The sequence below is a fragment of the Pseudopodoces humilis genome, chromosome 18 (assembly GCF_049639895.1).
Source record: "Pseudopodoces humilis isolate 2021_Gansu_Grassland_sample_001 chromosome 18, ASM4963989v1, whole genome shotgun sequence".
NCBI lineage: Eukaryota > Metazoa > Chordata > Aves > Passeriformes > Paridae > Pseudopodoces > Pseudopodoces humilis.
Genome location: NC_142217.1, coordinates 7,022,423 through 7,042,130, shown reverse-complemented (window position 1 = coordinate 7,042,130; position 19,708 = coordinate 7,022,423). Strand labels below are relative to the sequence as shown.

The 19,708-nt window shown below is 38.5% G+C and overlaps 1 protein-coding gene across 1 annotated transcript in view; it reads left to right on the top strand.

The window, feature by feature from the left end:
- USP7 (ubiquitin specific peptidase 7) overlaps positions 1 to 19,708 on the top strand; it is a 69,342-nt gene that overhangs the window by 29,287 nt on the left and 20,347 nt on the right. Inside the window, exons 2-10 of the mRNA XM_005522879.3 lie at positions 1,018 to 1,122; positions 6,817 to 7,015; positions 8,403 to 8,541; positions 9,245 to 9,333; positions 10,046 to 10,154; positions 15,866 to 15,996; positions 18,380 to 18,434; positions 18,960 to 19,040; positions 19,134 to 19,224. Of these exons, the coding sequence (XP_005522936.1) occupies positions 1,018 to 1,122; positions 6,817 to 7,015; positions 8,403 to 8,541; positions 9,245 to 9,333; positions 10,046 to 10,154; positions 15,866 to 15,996; positions 18,380 to 18,434; positions 18,960 to 19,040; positions 19,134 to 19,224 (999 nt within the window). The remainder of the gene's footprint in view (positions 1 to 1,017; positions 1,123 to 6,816; positions 7,016 to 8,402; positions 8,542 to 9,244; positions 9,334 to 10,045; positions 10,155 to 15,865; positions 15,997 to 18,379; positions 18,435 to 18,959; positions 19,041 to 19,133; positions 19,225 to 19,708) is intronic.

The window sequence follows — 19,708 nt, the reverse complement described above, 5'->3', positions numbered from 1 at the left end:
ACGCTCCGTAGCTTGTGTGTAGCTTTTGGGTATAAAACCACTCCTGGTTACACAGATCAGTGACCTTGGGGCTCTTGAGGCGTAGTAGAATATATAAATTAATAGCATGACTTGTACAGCAATGAGAAACTCATCAGACCCTTTAAATTAGAGTGTTTTTTAAGTAGTGCTTGTCCTTGAGATGGTTGCAAGGGCTTATAGGTTTTACAGTTTGATGATAAAACCCAGTTTAGTTTATCCAAGAATATATCACTTTTTCTGGAATCGTGCTCAAACTATCCACTGGCTTTTGGTGTGGAAACAATGGAAGGAGGTGTTGTTCAGTTGTTGGAGGAATCAGAAAGGTGCTTGTTCAATCAAAGCAGTGCATCTTAGAAATAGTGGGGTTTCAGTTCAAGTTGTCTCATATCTCTTGGTTTAGTGGCATTTACATATGTAATGGCCACTGGAGCAAAACTTAATGGCAGTGATGGTTAGAAACTAGAAAACATTATATCTAAAATGTTCCTTAATCCTAAAATATTTCCTTTCCAATTTTCCACAAGTAAGATTTAAATCTTACCATTACATTTGATTAGAGGTTCAGGTTTTTCCTTTTAAAAACAGTAACACTGAAGAAGTCTTAACATAACTTATTAGTTTAGAAAGTCTGCTATTAGAAACTTGAACTTGTGTAAAAATTTCTTGCATTATAAGAATGCAAGTAAAGAAAAAGTTCTTATTTAATGGGACTTAATTATGAGATGCTGATTTTAAGGCCATTTGTAAACTTAAAAGTCAGTTTATGTTCTTTGTATCTGTATTCCACATTGATGTGGACCTTTTTCTTCATCCATAAAGATTCACCTATATGGGGAATTTTCATTAGACACATACCAGTACAACTGTTGAGCAATAACTTAATTAAATACTGTTTTGCATGAGCATGCACCATTCATCTATCTCATAAACACAACCTGAGACAAAAAGGTTCATTTATTATTATTATTAACTTTTACATACTTTTTTTGGTCTTAGCTGGAGATACAGATGATCCTCCAAGAATCACTCAAAATCCTGTCATTAATGGGAATGTAGCGATGGCTGATGGACATAACAACACCGAGGAAGACATGGAAGATGGTAAGTAAATATTTGATAACCTCATGGTTTGTGCAGCTTCTTTAGTTTTATGATTTTGAGGCAAAAATGGTCCATCTCTTGCCTATATCGTGTGATCTTCAGCTCATTAAAAAAATGAATCCCTCTGTAGTTATGGCTGCTGGTTTTCTGTTAAGGCATCCTTTTGACATAGCTGTACAATAGGATTAGACATCTGAAGGCTTGGGATTTTTTTCTTGTACTCTTTTCAGGTACTCATTTAAAAATTGCTGAAAGTGCTACTGTCCATTGTTATGTTTTGTGGTACAGCCCTTTAAAGGTGCTGCAGCTGGGCTTTGCTGAATAGTAATTTTATCAGTTATGCAATTCCTTCAGGGTGTTTAGAATCCTGATCTGTCCTGCTCTCTTGTCAGGTGGCAGCTGTGCTCTGGTTTTGTCTTTGTGTGGTAAGTCAGTGGTAACTATTCTGTTGATGAACACCTTTTGTTAGTTCTGATGCCTAATTTCATTTGCAAAAGCAAAGGAAAAAAATATGTATTAATGTCTTGTTAATAAAAGAGGACTTGTGGGTTTTATTAAGTCTTTTTTTTTGGTCCATTAAATGAAAATAAGGGTGTACACTTCGTAGCAAAAGATCATATAATTATAATGGGGTATATTTAAAGAAAGGTAACAAGTTTCTAAATCTGTTATGTTTAGTGAGGAAAATGTGCAATGATACTTCTTTTCTTAGGAAAGGATATGGGCAGGGACTGCTCGTTTTGCAGAATGAACTGAAATTGAGTTTGGGGAAGGGAAACATCGCATGAGTGAGATTTGTTCCATATTCTATGCTGTCTTGTGAGAGTACATTTAGGACTAGGCTTAAACATTTAGTTAAATTTGTGCAAAAATGTTGAGTGATTTTTTTCCAGGAAAATCATAGTTTGAGGTTAAAGGTCAAAAAAGTGCTTACTTTCATGTGTTCAAGGAACATGGAATACTGATAGAAAATAGTAATGTTCCATGAAGAGAATAGGGTTTAAATTTAGAACAAAAGCATCTCATAGCTGAATCACCTTTGTATCATTGGCAAAGATAAAGTTTTCTGTGACCAGAGTCTTGCAATGGAAGAAAAATGCAGTCTTCTTAGCCTATGAATTTTTGTGTGATTACCTAATCTCATTCAGAGGGTTTTGATTTATTGCTCAGAGTAAATAGGTGAGACTGAAACAGGGAATTCTTATCGAAAGCTGTTGTAAAGGATGTTAAATGTCTGTCAGGCCATGGAGTTTAGAGGGTTGCAAGAGAAGACCACATGGGTGGACACCAGCTGGCTAGAACTGATGTGTTTAAGTTCTGTTCTTGGTAGGGATGTTTATTTGTAGAAAACCTGGTAGTGTTTGGTGTTGATACAACCGGTACATAACACATTGGTGGAATTGGAGGAAAATCATTTGTCTACTAGTTGGTCTGCATATACTTGTACAAATGAGCCAAAATAGGGACTTAAACTGCAGAAATAACTGATGAAAGCCAGGCTATATAAGGGCTGGCAAGTAACCAGATATTCATCTCTTCATTCAGAGTAACATTGACCCTTTAACCAAAAAACTACTGTGAACCTGTTTGTGTCAATTCCCAGTTGCTTGACTCCTCTCAGAACTTCATATTGCACTAGGGAGAAGTGTATGAAGGTGTTTGACAGAAGGCTTGTGAAAACTTCTCATGCTTTTATGGACTTTAAATGTGTTCAGGGGCTTGGGCCCACTCTGCAGTGGGACATCCTTCAGGGTTTAAGTGTGATTATTAAGCAATACTCTTAAATAGTTCCTCATTATCATATTTGAATAAGGAGTGTCTGGCTACATGTTGGTGCTGCTACAGCTGTGCATTGACACAGATAGAAAAGAGTGTTATTGCAAAATGTTAGAGTTGCAAAAACATTCCTGAAGACTGGCATCACTAAGAGGATGGTGCCTCTTTTCCAAGTCCCGTAAATCAGATTAGTTGCTTGCTGTTGCATTATTTACACATCAGTGCAATTGCTCTCTTGCTGTTTTTGCTCTTGCTAACCTGGTTTGCAGCATGATATGCATGGGTAATGGACAGCTCAGAGATTCCAAAGACAGGGAAAATGGGAGATATGGGCTTCTCTGATAAACATGCAGTTTTTCTTTGCAGTTACTCATAGCAAGGGGCATCAATCTGAGCTGATACAGGATGCATGAGGAGAATTCAGATACCTTTTCAGCGAAATTAATGAGTTTAATGGTTCCTGTGAGAGAGGTGAACAGTAGGATGAAGGGATGATGCTTCCAGCTGGATCATAGAAATCAGCTTTCTGGTGATTTTCTGAGTTCAAGAAACTTTTGAGGTGATTTTGTTCTTCCAGCTTAGCACATAAAGAAATCACTGATAAGATTGGGGGGAAAAAAAAAAGTGCAGCTCTCATCCCCTTTGCTAGGCAACAGGCTGCAGGCATTGTGAGGCACAGGGAACGGGAGCAGCAGTGCACCACCAGCAGGACTTTCAGATAAGGCTGTGTTCTCTCAAGCGCTGTGACCAGTACCTGTTGCTGCTCTGTGTGAAGTCTTAGCAATTAAAAAGAACCAGCTGAAGGACTGTGCTGTGCTTTGTATGGAGAATGACTTAAATGAACCAGACTTTAAAAGCTGGAATAGCAGGCTCTGCAAATAAAGTGAAAAATAATAAAAACAAGGCTCTGATCAAAACTTGTTTGCAAGTGCATCAGTATTCAAAGCAACACATAGAATAAATTCTGTTAGAAGTTAAAGTTCAAACAGAAGGTCCCTAGCTGAACATAAACTCACAGCTTTGCTATTACCTCCTGAAGTCTCATTTCTATGAAGAATTGCAAAGGCAAGAAGCCTTTCAAAAGCATCAGTCTTAGCCATATGCTGGTATTGCATGCTGTATTTGGATCATTATTAAAATATTCATAGAATATTCAGCCAGTTTCTTCATTAATAATTCAGGTTCAGAATATTTTAATAACTCCAGTGCACTTTCAAGGTAGCAACGTTTACTAAGAGAATAAAGAAATCTGCTTTTCCCAAAAGCATCAACATTTAAATATGTGTTTCAGCCTTAAAATGGATCATATTCAGTATTTGGATCTCTGATTTGAAGAATCTTTCTTCTGTGAAGATGCTGAATGTGGCATTCATCACATCAATGAAAAAATGTTTTCCACGTAGCAAAGACAGTCCATTGCATGTAATTTCTCTAAGTATTGTCAGTCCTTTTTACCTTGTGTTCAATTTGCAGTTTTGGGATTTAGAAAAGTCTCACTTGCCAGTTACTACTAAATTCTCCTGCTGCCAGTTGCAGTCTTTAACTGGCATCTGGAGGACATGTTCATGATGGCAAAAAAAAATGCTTAATTTATTGATGTACTCAAAATAATTGTCACATTCGCTATGTAAACTTATTTTTCTAATAAAATTAATCCTTTAATCCATTGTACTTTCTAAGGAAAAATGGGCTTGCTGGAAAGAAAGGAAGGTTGTTATTTTTAAAGAAACTTCTATTTTAGGGTTGACCTGTGTTACAAGGCTGCATTTTTATGGAGCAGTTAGTAGAGCTTGCTCATATATTTTACAGAGAAGAGTTCCCATTCCCTGATGAGCTCTCATGCACAGGCTTTCCTGAAAAGAAATCAAGAAATACAGGCAAACTTTCTCTGAAGCATCTGCAGATGCTGCGTGGGCTGCATTTTTTAGCTGACACTGTAGCAGCACTGCTGCATCCTTGTGCTGAAGTGCTCTGAAAGCTGCATCAAAGGAGGCAGAAAGCAAAATTGGCTCCTTTTTCGGAAGCTCAGACTGAGCCCAGAAGCACTGACATCATGATTGTGAGTAGGGAGGTGGCCTCAAGTTGGTTTGAGATACAAGTGATGCCAGACTGATTTAAAATTAAGTGTGTTACAGATATGTTTTATCCTGACTGCAAATCAAGTTAGAGCTCCTCTGTCTTCAGCCTGACAGGTTCTTGGGTGTATAAGATCAGCTCTTCACTCTGTAAATGGGCAGTGAGTAGTGAAACTGGGAAGAGAGCGTTTTTTAAGTAGGTGATAGACTGTTAGTTAGCTGCACTTCCAGGCAGGGAAAAAGGAAAAAAGTAATCCTTTGAACTCTTATATTATTGAGGAAGCTGACAGCACAGGTCAGCAGGGTCTTTGCAGGAGTAGAGGGGACAGGAAGCAGGTTTGGGCTGTGGTACTTTCAAAAGACAATTGGAATGCTTAGGGCTGTCAGGCTATACACAAAAAAATCCTCTGTTGCAGTTCAGGAGTAGGACAGCTGCCTGAAAACTGCTTCACAAGGGAGAAGAATGAAATCTGTCATAGCTCCCTGGCAGTTGTGGATAAAGCTTGGTAATTTTCTGTATGAAGTGTATAATCTTTACCCTGTTGCATGTTGTAATCAAGAGTGTTCCATTTTTTAAGTAAGGTAGCAATCAGGACTCACCTGTGTTTTGAAAAAATGATTCAGCGCTGTCTCTGGTGCTGTGCCAAGCCAAGTAAATGACTGCTGTCTGTGTATGGAAGGAACACATTTTTGTGTGCCTTGTCACAATTTCACAATCTGATTTCTGTCTCCATGGTGTTGCCCCTCAGTGCTCTTTGATTTTGAGTGTCACTGCATGTGTGACACACCTTCAGTTGTGCATCCCCCGTGGGTGCTGTGAGAACAGCAGGGTGACCATGGCTGCTGCCTGCTGCCCTGTGTGCTAGTCCAGCCTCCTCACAGCCAGGAGGATTCCGTGTTACACGAGTCAGGCTGGAGCCATGGAGAAGGAGGGGAGTGTCTTGTTCATCCCTGGCCTGTAGAGTTGTTGGGATACGTTGCAGGATTTTCCTCCCTGCATGCAATATGAGGTGTGTCACAGTAAAGAGAGCCTGGCCTTGCTGAAGCTGTCACAGTCTCCAGCACCCTGTTATAGCTGTGAACTACTGAAGCAGAACAGATTGTGGTAGGTGAAGAATTGGGTATGTGGGAAGAAGGCAAAATTACTTTAATTGTGTGTGTCAAAATAAGCTCTTTGAAAGAAAATAGTCTCATTTAATTTTGTGCTAGACCACTAAAAATCGCTAAAGTCTTTGCATATCACGAAGAAAACAGGACCCTACTCTTGAGCTGATTTTCAGCAGACTGATACAATTTTACAAAAATCGAATAATCAACCTATGGCATTCATCTGTTTTAAAATATACTATTGCAAGCCAAAGCCAACTAAATGGTGACATGATATCAACAGGGCATTTGAACAGATTGTGAAGTTCCTTTGTGTGTATGGGTTCATGCAGCAAAATGACTTAAACTGGGCTATGGAGACGCTGCACAACAAGAAGAGTTAGAGTGGGCTGTGATTTAGCTGTAGAGAATTTGATGTCTCTGTCTTACTGCACCTGCTGCTTTAGAAGAAACTGGAGTGGTAACAAATCCTACTGCTAAGGAAGCATTTAAGGAAATTGTGTACAAATGGAATGTGTCTTGCAATGCCATGTTCGCCTGAATGGCATTGCAGTGCTTTTCAAAATGAAAAAATTGAAACCTCATTAATTAAGTAGTTCACTGTCCCTCTGGGATGGGGATGCTTTTGTTGCTTGCCATATCCCACTACATGAAAAATTCTCACATTTAATGATGTTGGTCATTTTGGAGTGAAAAAGACGAGGTGTTTCAAATAAATGGTGCGTGTGTGTTACAGATACAAGTTGGCGATCAGAAGCAACATTTCAGTTTACAGTGGAACGCTTCAACAGGTTGAGTGAGTCAGTGCTCAGCCCTCCCTGCTTCGTACGGAATTTGCCATGGAAGATCATGGTAATGCCACGACTCTACCCGGACAGACCACACCAAAAAAGCGTAGGATTCTTCCTTCAGTGCAATGCTGAATCTGATTCCACGTAAGACCCTTTTAATTATTGCACAAGTCCTCACTTGATACTGGTTAATCTATTGCAAGAAATACAAACATCTACAAAAAAACCTGCACCTCGCTTTCTGCATGAGGAGATAATTCTTGCAAGGGTTTGAGTGCCCTTTATCCCTCACCTTTCTAAATCTCAAAGCGTAAGAATAATCCCTTCTTTAGGATGAGCTAAAATCAGCTCATGTGAGTAGAAGTTTGTGGTAGAATTTAGATATATGCTTTCTGAAGGAGGAGTCCTTGACTGACAGTTTTCTTGGCATGGAAAAAATTCTGGGTTTATTTCAAGTGAAAGTGGAGGTTCTCTAGCCATGCCAAGCTATAAATGCTGTCCTATGAAGCGTGTGAACAAGTAACTGCCACCAGTGCAGGCAGAGCAGGGCATGAGTTCTCGCCTTAGGTGGAGTTCATCACTTATCCAGCAAGGTCTGAGCACACGTGTGCTCTTGGAGTCCTGCATGCAAATCAACATTGACTACCTTTGACCACTTTTGTAAATAATAGAAAAAAGAATTTAAAATAACTATAGATTTCTGGGCCATTCTTGTAGCTTATCCAGGAAGAGTGCAGACCTCTCAGGTGTCTTTTCCAATAGGGTAACTCCATTCTGGCACTGAATCTCACAAAACTTGTTGTTTACTCTGAATAATAAGTTGCATTCTTGATCATTTTTGTAATTTAGAGGTAAGTGCTCAGGGCAGAATGTAAAGAAAAAAAGTTGTAAGTGTATTAACAAGTCACAGGACGTGTGATTCAAATATTTACAGGAAAAGGATAATGTGATCTTCAGAAGTACCAAGTGGTGGAGCTAAGCAAGCAGTGCCACTGCCTGAGGCAGTGACAGGACCTTGTCTGAGCTGTGTCCAGAATGATTGCCTTGCACAAGTAGGGGGGTTTTTGAACACCAGTGGTCATGAAGAAGTGCTGCTGAGACAATTCATGTTGGAGAGTTTATCTTGTGGAAGGGAGGGTAGAAGCTCCTCATCCATTCCTTACCAAAGGCTGAGACCTCCCACTCCATAGGCACCAGGAGCACTTGGAGCTGGCCCATCCATGTGCAGAGAGGCAGGTCAGAACTAACCCACCTGGGAGAGCCGTCAGCTTCTTAAACCAACCTACAAGTCACTGATGCACTTCCTTGTCAACACTGCTGCCATAAGAAAATCTCTATTCCAGGTTCATAATGTGGCTTCAGAAAGCCCCAGAGGTTCATGCCCTCAGTAACAATTAACATCTAATAAGGAAAAAAATCCAGTGTGTAAAAGTAATGTACCGAAAACCTCTAACAAAAAAAAATAAATTATGTAACTACTATAAAAAGCTTGGTTTTGAAAGATTTTCAAGTGTTTCTTCTGTATTTATAGGTCATGGTCCTGTCATGCACAAGCAGTTCTCAAGATAATAAACTACAAGGATGATGAAAAATCATTCAGTCGTCGTATTAGTCACTTGTTCTTTCATAAGGAGAATGACTGGGGCTTTTCTAACTTCATGGCCTGGAGTGTAAGTAATGGACATGTATTAATCTATTGCTAGATAGGAGCGGTTTTGTACTTGTACTCCTGCATACTGAGATGCTGTTAGCAAAGGGCTTTTTCCCCCAAACCTTTGTTTTTTTCATCATTGTTGTAGATTTCTTCTCAATTTCTTACTCTATTAATATGATTTTTGTAGAGTGCTTTTACTTATGTTGTAATTTAAATATTCCCTCATTTTTATTTTCTGCCTGAGTGCTTGTGTTTTGTTATCACGGTGTGATAGTCAATGGCATTCTGAAGCAACATAAATTTTGCTTGCATTTCCTTATGTTCTTTGTGCATATGTACATGTATATTTAGTGCTCTAATAATACTACTAAGGTTTCTCTTGACTTGTGACAGTTTTTTAAGCATTTGTAAGGGTTTTGGAATATTGTCCAGAAGACGCAGAACATTTGATTACCAACTGTTACATCATTGAAAACTGAAAAACTACTGCACAATCTTAAAAGGCAGGAACAAGTTTCCTGCATTGAGACACTAAAAACAAATTAAAATGTAGTGAGCTGAAAAACAATTGCTTTGGTGTTCTTCAGTTTTTCTTCTTCAGTTTATTACTACTGATAGCTCAGGCTTAGAAATCAGAAAGTGATGTCTAAATGGATGTTTCACTGCAGTCCTGTTGCATGTTCCACTTCTCATGTTCCTGTGTCATTTGTGTTTTACAGGAAGTTACTGATCCTGAAAAAGGCTTTATAGAAGAGGACAAAGTTACTTTTGAAGTCTATGTTCAAGCAGATGCTCCACACGGAGTAGCGTAAGTATCTTCGATTAAAAACAAAGCAATATTTAGAATTCTTAATTCTGGTGTTTTTATGTTGTTTGGGATCATTCAAGTATTCTGTGCTACTGCCATTTGTAGCTCCCATCAGACATTCTTACTTTGTCACTGCTAGTTGATGAATTCTCATATGGCAATATTTTCATATTCACATAGAGTTTTGGATAGCTTAAATTTCTGTTTGCATCAATCAGCAAAATGTTGTGGAGCCTCAGCTTCTGTGTGAGTTGGTTTGTGATTTAACACCTCTGCAGTTCTGGCCTGAGCATTGGTGGTGTGGGAGCTGATAGGGCTTCAAGTGCAGCTGAGTGGCTCTGCTGTTGAACTTGCCTTGGTTTACAGTTGTTGCAAAACTGCTTCATCTCAGTTGTTCTCCTTCTTGGCACTTGTAAACACTGGGGTTGTACAGAGGTGCAGACTCAAAAGTACAGCTCTGAGCTCCAGGACACTCTCACAGGACATCATTTTCCTGCCATATAGAACATATTTCTTAAAAAAGTAATAGAATCACTAAGCATCTAATTGCAAGACTGTTGTTACTGGCAGGCAGCAGTGAAGTGTAGTTTGTTTGAACCTCCAGTAGCAGTGGACAGTAGCTGATACCTACCAGCAGCACTGCCCTAGAACAAACACTCTTTATAGCTGGAATACAGAACTTCCTTGTTTTTAACCACAAATTATTTTCTAGGTGGGATTCAAAGAAGCACACAGGATATGTTGGCTTAAAGAACCAGGGAGCAACTTGTTACATGAACAGCTTGTTACAGACTTTATTTTTCACAAATCAGCTACGAAAGGTAAGTAATACATGAAAGAACACGAGATTATAACATTGGCTGTTTTAATTAGCATTTATAAATGCTTCAAAACAGACCTGTGTAATCCTTTTGCCTCCTTTATCCTTTCAGAGGAGTTGTGACTTACATGGCGATACATGTCTTACTGCAGGCAGAGTACAGGAAGCTGCCTTTTGTAGTTTGTGGAACTGAAGCTTTTGTCTTCTGTGGAAGCAGGCAGAGCACCTGGAGAAGACCTGAGCTTAGGGGGTGTTTCTTTGACTGTTTTATGTGTTAATATTGTTAGGAATTGCTGGGGGCGGGGGAAGCAATTTAATCTTGCAGATAAAAGATGGAAGCAATTTCTCTTTTCTGAAATAGTTAAAACAGGGAATTATGGCTTCTCGGCCCATAATGCACAAAGATACACATTTGCTCCATCTTGAAATTCCTATTATGCAGCAGAATTTTTTGTTATTATGTTTGCCACCCTTGTAGTGACGGAAAGCATTGTATTTTCAGTAGTTTAAACAATGTAATTTTATATTTACTTTAGTAGTATTTCTTGTTTACTGTAGATGCTTTTTCTTTGCTGGAAAGAAAAAGATATTCTTTAAATACCTTTTTAATAAGTATCTCATCTAAAGCCAGGATAAAATATACTAGATAATGTATAATTTTAAAATGATGCAGTACCCTTACTGGTAAGGGTAAAAATAGAAGTCATGGCTTGATGTTGGAGGTGGCTATTTAAAGGGGGTGTACTTGGAGAAAAAACCAATTTGGCACTATTCAGTGTATTGGTGTTTCCTATTGATCCTAATTCACCCTTCTATGCATTTCTGCACTTAGTGTCTGTCTCCTAGTGAAAATGAGCTGTTCTTACTGGAGCTTTCTCTTATGTAGACTAGTTATTGCAGTTCAGGTAGTCTTTCTTTTCCCTTTTTAATGTACCTGCTTTCCCCTGTCTTTAATTTCCCACCATCTTACTATTTATATCCCCGTGGCCTGTAAGTGTCCCAGTTGGCATTTCTTTTTTCTCTTTGCAATGTGCTGTTTACTCTGAAGTGCTGCAAAAAAAGTAACACCTCAAACTCCAATAGAATGTAACTGAGATCTTCCTAATGCCATGGACAGCAGATGAATACTTGACTTGTTTCATGTGAAGCACCTGTTCCTTTTTTGCAGGAGGTATAATTTACTCATTCAGTTTATCACTCATAATGCCTGATCTTTTTGCTCAGCACTCAATGTTTGTGCATTTTACTTTTTTTTGGACAACTTCACTTTTCTCTTGAGAGGAAAAAGTGTTTTTGTAATAGCTCCATCTAATGCAGTTGAGTAGTTTGTTCAAGACTGCCTTGTAGTCACTAAATCAATATGTACCATGAAGTAGTGAAGAAGAAATTATTTTTGTAATACAGGTTGGTTTCAACTGAAATAATCTTACCAGGCATTCCTGTGCACTTCTTCCCCAGCCCCAGAATAAAAGCAGCTTTTGGCATCTCTTAATATCTGGCTAGTGACTGCATGGGAAAACTTCATAGAGTTGGTAGCTGCAGCTTTCTTTATGGAAGTGTTCCTGGACATCAGCTGGAATGTTCAAATCCTTGCTCATTCCTCAAGCTTCCAGAGCTCCTCCAAACAGAACAGATGACAGTGGCAGTTTTAGAAAGCTTTAGCACTCATTTGCCATTGGTACAGATAAGGAAGAATCAGTTGTTGTCTGAAAAAAGTATTTTTTACATTTTTGTTTTCACTTTGCCCGAACTTGTGCCTCTTAAACCAAAGTAAAACAAAACACAACGTGCAGTATCCTTGGTTTGCTTTTCACCATTTCCATAATTTCAATGAAACTTCCTTCCTTGGAAGAAATAATGATTTCTGTGGCTGTTACTTAGAGCTTTGTTCACAGAGAAGCTGCTGTCAGGAGCAGAGCTGGGGAAGCAATGAACAATAGCAAAGGCAGGCACGTACCTATGGAAAGTCAGGCCCTGGGGAAGCGTGGGTGAGGATTGATGGAGAGGTCCTTTCTTCTCTGCTTCCAGATAACAGATGGGAGTTCTGGGGTGTTTGAAATGAGACCTCCCTTTTAAGCAACAAGAGGTGGCTTCAGTGGTAGGGAATAACGAAGGGAAATTTCATGTTAGGTCATGTTGTTATTTGTTTGTGACTGATAAATATGTGCTTAACTTCAGTCCAGTAGGCAAGGGGCAGTGGTGACATCCCAGTGGGGTCCAGCTTTGACCTGGGCTCTGTTACCAGAGTTGTCCCAGCAGTGTCCTTAGTGCCTTCAGCCTGTCAGTGCTTGTGGCTGCATTCAGTCCATTTGGGAACTTTTTGATGGTTCCCTTGCAAAAGTCTCTACAACTCATGAGAACATTATGGAATGCTTATATAAATATTAAAATAATTAATACTGGTCCATATCTCCCTGATCTGGCTCTCCTCAAGTTAACCAATATATTTTACCTAACCTTGGAATTTCATGTACAGTATTTATTTCCCTTCTTTAAGTAATACCTGCCTTTAAGCAATGTGCTCAAAGTTACCTGTACCATTCTATTGTTATATAAATATCTAAATTTTTTTCATATCTGTCAATATGCCTATACATGTCCCTTATCCCTCTTTTGTGTTCATTTCCTGAGGGAACTTCTCAGGTGTTGAATAAGAAACACTGCTTTTTTACATGGATCTGAATGCCTCACTCCTTTACCTTGAGGTCAGGCTTTCAGAATTTTGGAGGCTAAGGCAAAAAAATAAAGGTTTGAAGAGGATAATATTTAAAAAGTGTTAGTGTGGAGAAACACTTAAGAGAAATAAGCTCCAATATTACCTAAATACACAAACAGAATGTAGAGCCAAGAAAGGCTGTGTCAAATGTCTGCTTTGTCATAACACATGCAGAATTTCCAAAGAAATAAAACTGGTGTTTTTATTCAATGACAGCTGGAATGTAGTAATTATAAGTAAATTGTAAATTATTATTTGAATATTACTTGAGAAATATAGGAAGGGAATTAATTGTCCAGATGGTATATGAGAAAAACATTTTAAAAAATAGGAGCTAAAGTCAAAGGATTCGATTTTGATTAATTATCAAGATATTCTGAACTCCCATTTTATGCATTTTTGATGGAAGAGTCAATCACAAGGCTGATTTTTAGCCCTCTGTAGGTTTAGCATTTTAGTATTTATTTTTTGAATGTATCAGCACTGACTATATTTGCATTTTTTCATGACTTGATTTTCACGCCTTGTTTCTATTTGTTTAAACATAGCAAGTATCTATATATTTGTGTTTTAAAAAAAGCATTTATAAGATGTTCAAAAAAGTTTGTAGGAGCTGATGATAGAATTTTGGAAGATCTGAGACTTGGTCGTTCAACTACTTCTGTTTCTACCTTTAGCTAGTGACACCCACTCTTAAAAAGATTTATAAACCAGGTACAGGAAGAGGTTTAAAGCTGATTCTTCAAGGTGCTGACTTGTTCTAGTGTTGATACTTTAGAGCAAGAAATTACTTTTGCTTGTGAAATCAAAGGTGATCTAGCTATCACTATCTAGCTAGTGATACTAGAATTTGAGTTTGCCCAGATCGACCTGGTTAACTGAGATTCTGCATTTGAATGATAAAAATAAAGCAATTGGAAATGATTTACTTTATTAGCTTATTTGAATTGTTGTGAAATTGAATGTTCTGATCTTAGGAAGGAAATTTTCATAATCAGTATGATCCAGCTTCACATTAGGATGTGTGGAGAGGTGGTGGGATCTCCATTCCTGGAGATGCTCAGAACTTAATTGGATCTGATCCTGAGCAACTGGATCCCATCTGAACCTGTCAGATACAGAGATCAGAACCTACAGGGTTCTCTTCCAGACTGCATCACTATAAACTCTTGAAACAGTGCTTAACACATTAAAAAAGTTGAAGGTTTATTGACTTTCAACAGTTAAAACCTGTTGCCAATGATAAAATTGAAGATAATTTTCTTCAATTTATAAAACAGTTTAAGCAAATCTCAAAGTACAGCAAAAGAAGACTTTTTTTATTGTCGTTAGGATGAGGTTGGGCTAGTGTTCTTAAAATTATCCTAAGAAAGACTTCTGTTGACTGTCCTTCAGAAAAAAGTTGATGATAAATTTCAGCAAATTTTTATTAATGTTTCCTTTTTATATGTGTAAACACTACTAACTAGTACTACTACTAGTGTGGTGTGCATCTGAGGAAAAAAAAAAGTTGGAAGTCACTTGTGTTCATGTTCTGTTTTGGGTCATCTCTATTAACTGGGAACTTCTGAAAATGAAAAAAATGTTACAATACAGTCATGTGAATTATTGTATTAGTTTAAAATTGCATAGTTAACCATTGTTTTTCTGTCAGAATATCAGGAATTTGCTTTCTTAATGAAATTGTTTATCTTATTTCATCTTACTGTAGCTATTCTGAGATATTCTTTATTCTTTGAAGTATTTCTGTTGCTGTACTTTTGGAAAATGTAGTAGATCCTCAGAATTGGAATAGAAAACTGACCTGTCAACACTTTAGGCACTTCTTTCGTTGTTTTTCTTTCTTTTGTCTTCAGCCACACCCTTGTATTGTTTTTGTGTCGGTGTTGTCTCTGTGTGGTGCCTGTCCCATCTGGTTCCCATTGCTGTGTTCTGAGCTGTCCTGCAGCAGGTTCTGGGTTTGCCCAGCAGTTCCCAGCTGCACTGCTGCCCTTGCTCTGCATGCAGGGAATTGGAGTCTGGGCTAAGCCAGATGTGCTGTACACCTCTGGAATTCTGGCTAATGCCCAGACTGAGGGAGAGACACTGAGGTCCAGTTCAGCACTTCACTCACAGAAATGGATCATTCCCTCTTGTTTCACAGGCAAAAATTCAGATGGCAATTTTTCCATTTTAACAGGTTCTTTCCTCATGCTTAATATTGGAATCTTTTTTAGTTTCATTAGTTGCCAAATCTCCTTCCAAGGTTGTCTGTTTCTTTTTATATTTATACTTTTTAAATTAACATCTCCCTTTTGTTTGCTCTTCCTTTCCCCTAGATGTATTGATGTACACTTTTTAAAAAGTAAATCTCATTTCAGTGACTATTGAACTCTCCTAAGCCCTGTTTGGTCTATTTGTGTAATTTCTTTGTTCCAAATCCTTCCCAGATCAGTATAATCAGTGAATTGAATTGTTAAGCTGTTTATTTGCTGGACAGTGATGACGTTAAGTAGGAATGAATGAATCGGGGACTCTCAGAGCTTCCTCTGACATCTTTCTCCATGCGGACCATTTCTGTTTTCGTTCACTTGTTGCCCATTATGTTTTCATGTGGTTGCTTTTCCACAAAACCAGTTACTTTTGAAAGTCTGTGGTATTGACTGGCATATCTGGTCCTACTGTGATGATTGCACAGACATACTGAGCATGAGAAGGGATTTGAAGGTGTTAATTGCTTTAGTGCATTTACTGTTCTAGGCTGGAATAAGGGAACTATTTAAATAAAATAACCATGAATGGAATCTGTTGTTCACATCTTTCTAACCGCTGTACTCTAAGACGAGTTGTTCCAGACAATTAACATTTTTACACTACAGTACAAGATTTTTTTCAGACTTTTTTGAAGTGTTGATTAAATTGAGTTCTATGAAGGAAGTCACTGAAGGGGAAAGAATGCATTAAACAGGATGAGCAATAAACTTTTCTGATACTAATTGAACTAAATGCTTTTTCAGGCTGTGTACATGATGCCCACAGAAGGAGATGATTCATCCAAAAGTGTTCCTTTAGCATTGCAAAGAGTGTTTTATGAGCTGCAACATAGTGACAAACCAGTTGGAACTAAAAAGTTAACAAAGTCATTTGGGTAAGTTTCAGAAACTTGGACTATTTATTTGACTCAGGCTTCATAAAGCTTTTCTTCTAAATGATTCTATTTCAATAAGGCTACTTTTAGAGGGGTGCAGAGAAGTGTTAATATAAAGTGGTGTTAATGGTTAAATTTCTGTAGTCGACTTGCATAGGTTTTTATTTGTAGCCAGTACTAAAGACAGCTGGTCCAAAACTCAGAATTTTTGGGAAGGGGAATGGTACAGAAACAGAGCTGTTAAAAGCAGGGTTATAATTTAGCTGAACATTGTGTGATGCATTTGACTTAAGTAAAATTCAGAACAAAATAGTCATGGAAACATTGCAATTCATGTATTGTTAATGTCCTTAAAAAATGGAATCTGGTTTAGAATTAGTGCAATAGCAATAATTTGCATGTCCATGTTGTTGAACATTGACGGCTGCTGTAATATTTTCCTACAACGCATCGAAGACACAAGTTAGGACAGAAAGATCATCATTAGTATAACCTTTACAAGTCTTCTTTTTGCATGTCTTGTAAGTGTGGAGTAGGATTTTCTTAAAATCCGTTCTAAAATACTTTCTTTTGTATTACTTTGTCTCACTGTATTTATAGGCTAGTCTTGTACTACTATTGACAAGCACTGTTTTATTGCAAAACACATTTTGTGTCATCTTTTTCGTGCAGTTTTCTCGTGCTCATCCTGCATCTGCTGCTACAGCCTATAGTTATGCTCTGTCCTAAAAACACTCCTTTTAACCTTGTGTTTTTGCAACCTTGACTCTTCCCCTTTAGGGGAATCTTAAAAGGAAATTGGTAGTGTCAGTGCTATCTGTTTGTCTGGCTATACCCTCTTCCTAGTAGCACACTGTATATTTGCTTTATATCAGTGCTCCTGCTGCCCTGTTACAGGACAGGACTTGTTGATAGAGTAGATATTTCATCTTGAGTTAAGATCCCAACTGTGTCGTGTTCAGTAGCTTAAAGAGGCCTTTCCCAAGGGCGTTGCAGATGCTTAATTTCGTATCCAACAGCAGGGTTTTAAAAATGTGTTCATGCCTGCTTTGGTCCTTGGGAAATAATTTTAGGATGTGTTTGAAGATTTAGGTTTCCCCCTTCCCTCATCATTGAATCAGAGAGAGGTTTTTGGCCTTGTGAGCCCTAGGTGCTGGTTAGGGTATTACTTTTTACTGAATGTTAGGAAATTCTAGGTTTGACTTCTTCAAGTAGAAAATTATGCCATGTCTGAAGGAGCCCTTCTTTATCCTAATTTTAGTGTGTGACCTTTTTCTTTGGTTTGTCCTATGAGCTGGCTAATGTTTAAAGCCTAGAGAGTCAGGGCATTATTTTCTATTCTTAATTATCTGACAGGTCACTTGATTCAGCTTGTTTAAGTGTGGACCCCACACAGTTGTTGGCACACTTTGGAGATTAGTTTGCTGCCGTGTGACAGTGGGGGTGAGTCACTGAGAAGAGAGTGGGAGGGAGGATAAAGTCAGCGCTGCTCCTGATCACCCTGCTGCTGGCTCCAGGGCCAGGGTGGAACATCACACTGAAGCTGGAGCTTACAGTCAATAGAGTTTATTTCATACAGTCTGCAAAAAATACTGTCAGAGACCTAGAACTTAAAAAGCTTTCTTGAGTTGAAGTTACAGTTCTCACAGGTGTGTTTAATTCTGGAGCTAGAAACATTTTATGCTTCTTGTTTTATTGAAGGCAGGAGAGCTGAACACCCTTGTTGCAGTGTGCCATGCTGGTTATGAGGCATTTAGATCCTGCTGCCTTCACCCCTGCTTTCACACCATGTGTTTGCAATGGACAGTGCAGAGAGCTGAATGCCTCCTTGGAGTTACTGCATGCCCAGGACTAAATGTTTAGATGCGCACAAAGGAGCCAGTCTTTGCTATAAATCCATTTGCTTCCTTTCCTGTGCTCCCTGAACACGTAATCTGTTCAGGGAAGTAATCCCTGAACACGGCTTAACTGCACCTGAAGGGCCCTTGCAAGAGAGGCAACTGGAAACCTGCAGTGGAAACTGATGGCATTGAATTGCTCCCAAGCCTTTATTTAAGAGGTTTTTTGGCATGAGCTGAGAGTGGGCTGTAGACTGGAAGAGCAACAGCCTGCCTGTGCCCTCCACAGCTGGCTCTGGGTGCCTTTGCAATCCCTGCCCCAGCCCCACACAGGAGCAGGGGGCTGGGCACAGACCAGCTGCCAAAATGTCCCACAAGGTCACTGCCCCTTCTTCCTACCCAGCTAAAGAACCTGTGCATCAGCCAGTCCTAAATCTCAGTCATCTTGTTGTGTATTACATTCTTGATCTGCAAAGAAATCAAAAAATGTCTTTTGAGGTGTTTCTTTTCTAGTTAGTAATCTTTTATTTATTTGCCTTACAAAGGTGGGAAACTTTAGACAGCTTCATGCAACACGATGTCCAGGAATTATGTCGAGTGGTATGTTTATTTCTTGCTGATCTGTGATGTATAAATTTCTCATGATATTCTGTATGTGTATATATATATATATATATAGATAGATAGATAGATATATATATATATATATATATATATATATTGGGTCTCAAAGGCAGAGTTTTTGCCTTGGTTTCTCTTTAAGAATGGGATTGCTTGCGACCTTTTGTGAGTGAGGAATTTGTAAAGAGTAGAAAAGCTTGAAAGTTGCTGGAATGTGTGCTAGTAGTACATTTATAGCCATGGAGAGAAATGCACTTTTGGAGATGAAATGCACTGTTACATCTGGGGAGCTGTCCAGACTCAAAGGAATGGAGTAGTTGGAGTAGCCCTCAGTTTAGGGGGAAGAGGAGGATTTAAAGGACTAGAAAGGAGATGCCTGTACAAATAGATGGACATTTCATTTTTGTCCAAATGACTCTAATCAGTTAAGTAATCATGTGTATATGATGAATAAAATTAAAAACTGCAAGTTTATCTTGTGTAAAAACTGATTTTTTCTTTCAGCTGCTTGATAATGTGGAAAATAAAATGAAAGGCACGTGTGTAGAAGGCACTATCCCTAAGTTGTTCAGAGGGAAGATGGTGGTATGTATTTTATACCTTCTCAAAAATAATATAGGTTAGCTCTTGTTACTTCTAGAAAATTGAACTTCTGTGTTGTTTTGGTTTTGTTTCCAGTCTTATATCCAATGCAAGCACGTAGACTATCGATCTGAACGAATAGAAGATTATTATGACATCCAGCTAAGTATAAAGGGAAAGAAAAATAGTAAGTGATACACTGTGATATGCACTAATCCAGTACCTCAACATGTTGGACATCTTCAGTGCCTGATGTTTTCAAATGGGTTTATTGGTGCACAGTGATTGGAAATATATGCTTTAGGACAGCTTATTGAAAACATTTTCAATGCAGAGAATGTTTTTGCCTGCATTCCATTTCCTTTCCCTGCTCCTTCCTTCCTAATTCTCTCACTGGTATCTTTTCATAAAACTCTAGAACTTAAGCGGTTTTCTGGGGTCATAAAACTGTGCCATTGTGGTCACAGTGGTATTGTCACAGTAGTTATAATTTATATATAAAGATGAACTTGGATGAAATAGATTTTTATTTAGACCTGGCCATAGTAATAAGAAATAAAAAACAGATGAACTGCTCAGAACAGTATAGCAGTGGTCCCTTATCATCTCTTTACTGAGCACTTGGGGTCCAAGGCACAGGAGAGGATGTGTACAGTCCAGCAAACAGAGGC